Below are 225 nucleotides of genomic sequence, written 5' to 3' on the forward strand. Positions count from 1 at the left end.
GGCATCTACCCCCCCGAGACCTTCACCCGCGTCCAGAAGTACGGGCTCACCCTCCTCGTCACCACCGACCTCGAGCTGAAGAACTACCTCAACAACGTGGTGGAGCAGATGAAAGGTGGTGGCGCGCGGGGGGCCGGGCCGGGGAGCTGAGGGGGCTTCTTCAAAGTGCCAAGCTAGTGCCGCTGGCGGGAGGCTGCTGCGCCCTCCTTGTTGTGTCTCCGCTGG

The 225-nt window shown here is 65.8% G+C and overlaps 1 protein-coding gene across 1 annotated transcript in view; it reads left to right on the plus strand.

The window, feature by feature from the left end:
- Positions 1-3: 3 nt before the first annotated feature.
- MAD2L1 (MAD2 mitotic arrest deficient-like 1 (yeast)) overlaps positions 4-225 on the plus strand; it is a gene marked incomplete at its 5' end in the record, with an annotated part of 1928 nt that continues 1706 nt past the window's right edge. The window contains one exon of the mRNA XM_009573616.1: positions 4-123. Coding sequence (XP_009571911.1) covers positions 4-123 — 120 coding nt within the window. The remainder of the gene's footprint in view (positions 124-225) is intronic.

Source organism: Fulmarus glacialis, unplaced genomic scaffold (genome assembly GCF_000690835.1).
Source record: "Fulmarus glacialis isolate BGI_N327 unplaced genomic scaffold, ASM69083v1 scaffold40502, whole genome shotgun sequence".
In the NCBI taxonomy this organism is placed as follows: domain Eukaryota; kingdom Metazoa; phylum Chordata; class Aves; order Procellariiformes; family Procellariidae; genus Fulmarus; species Fulmarus glacialis.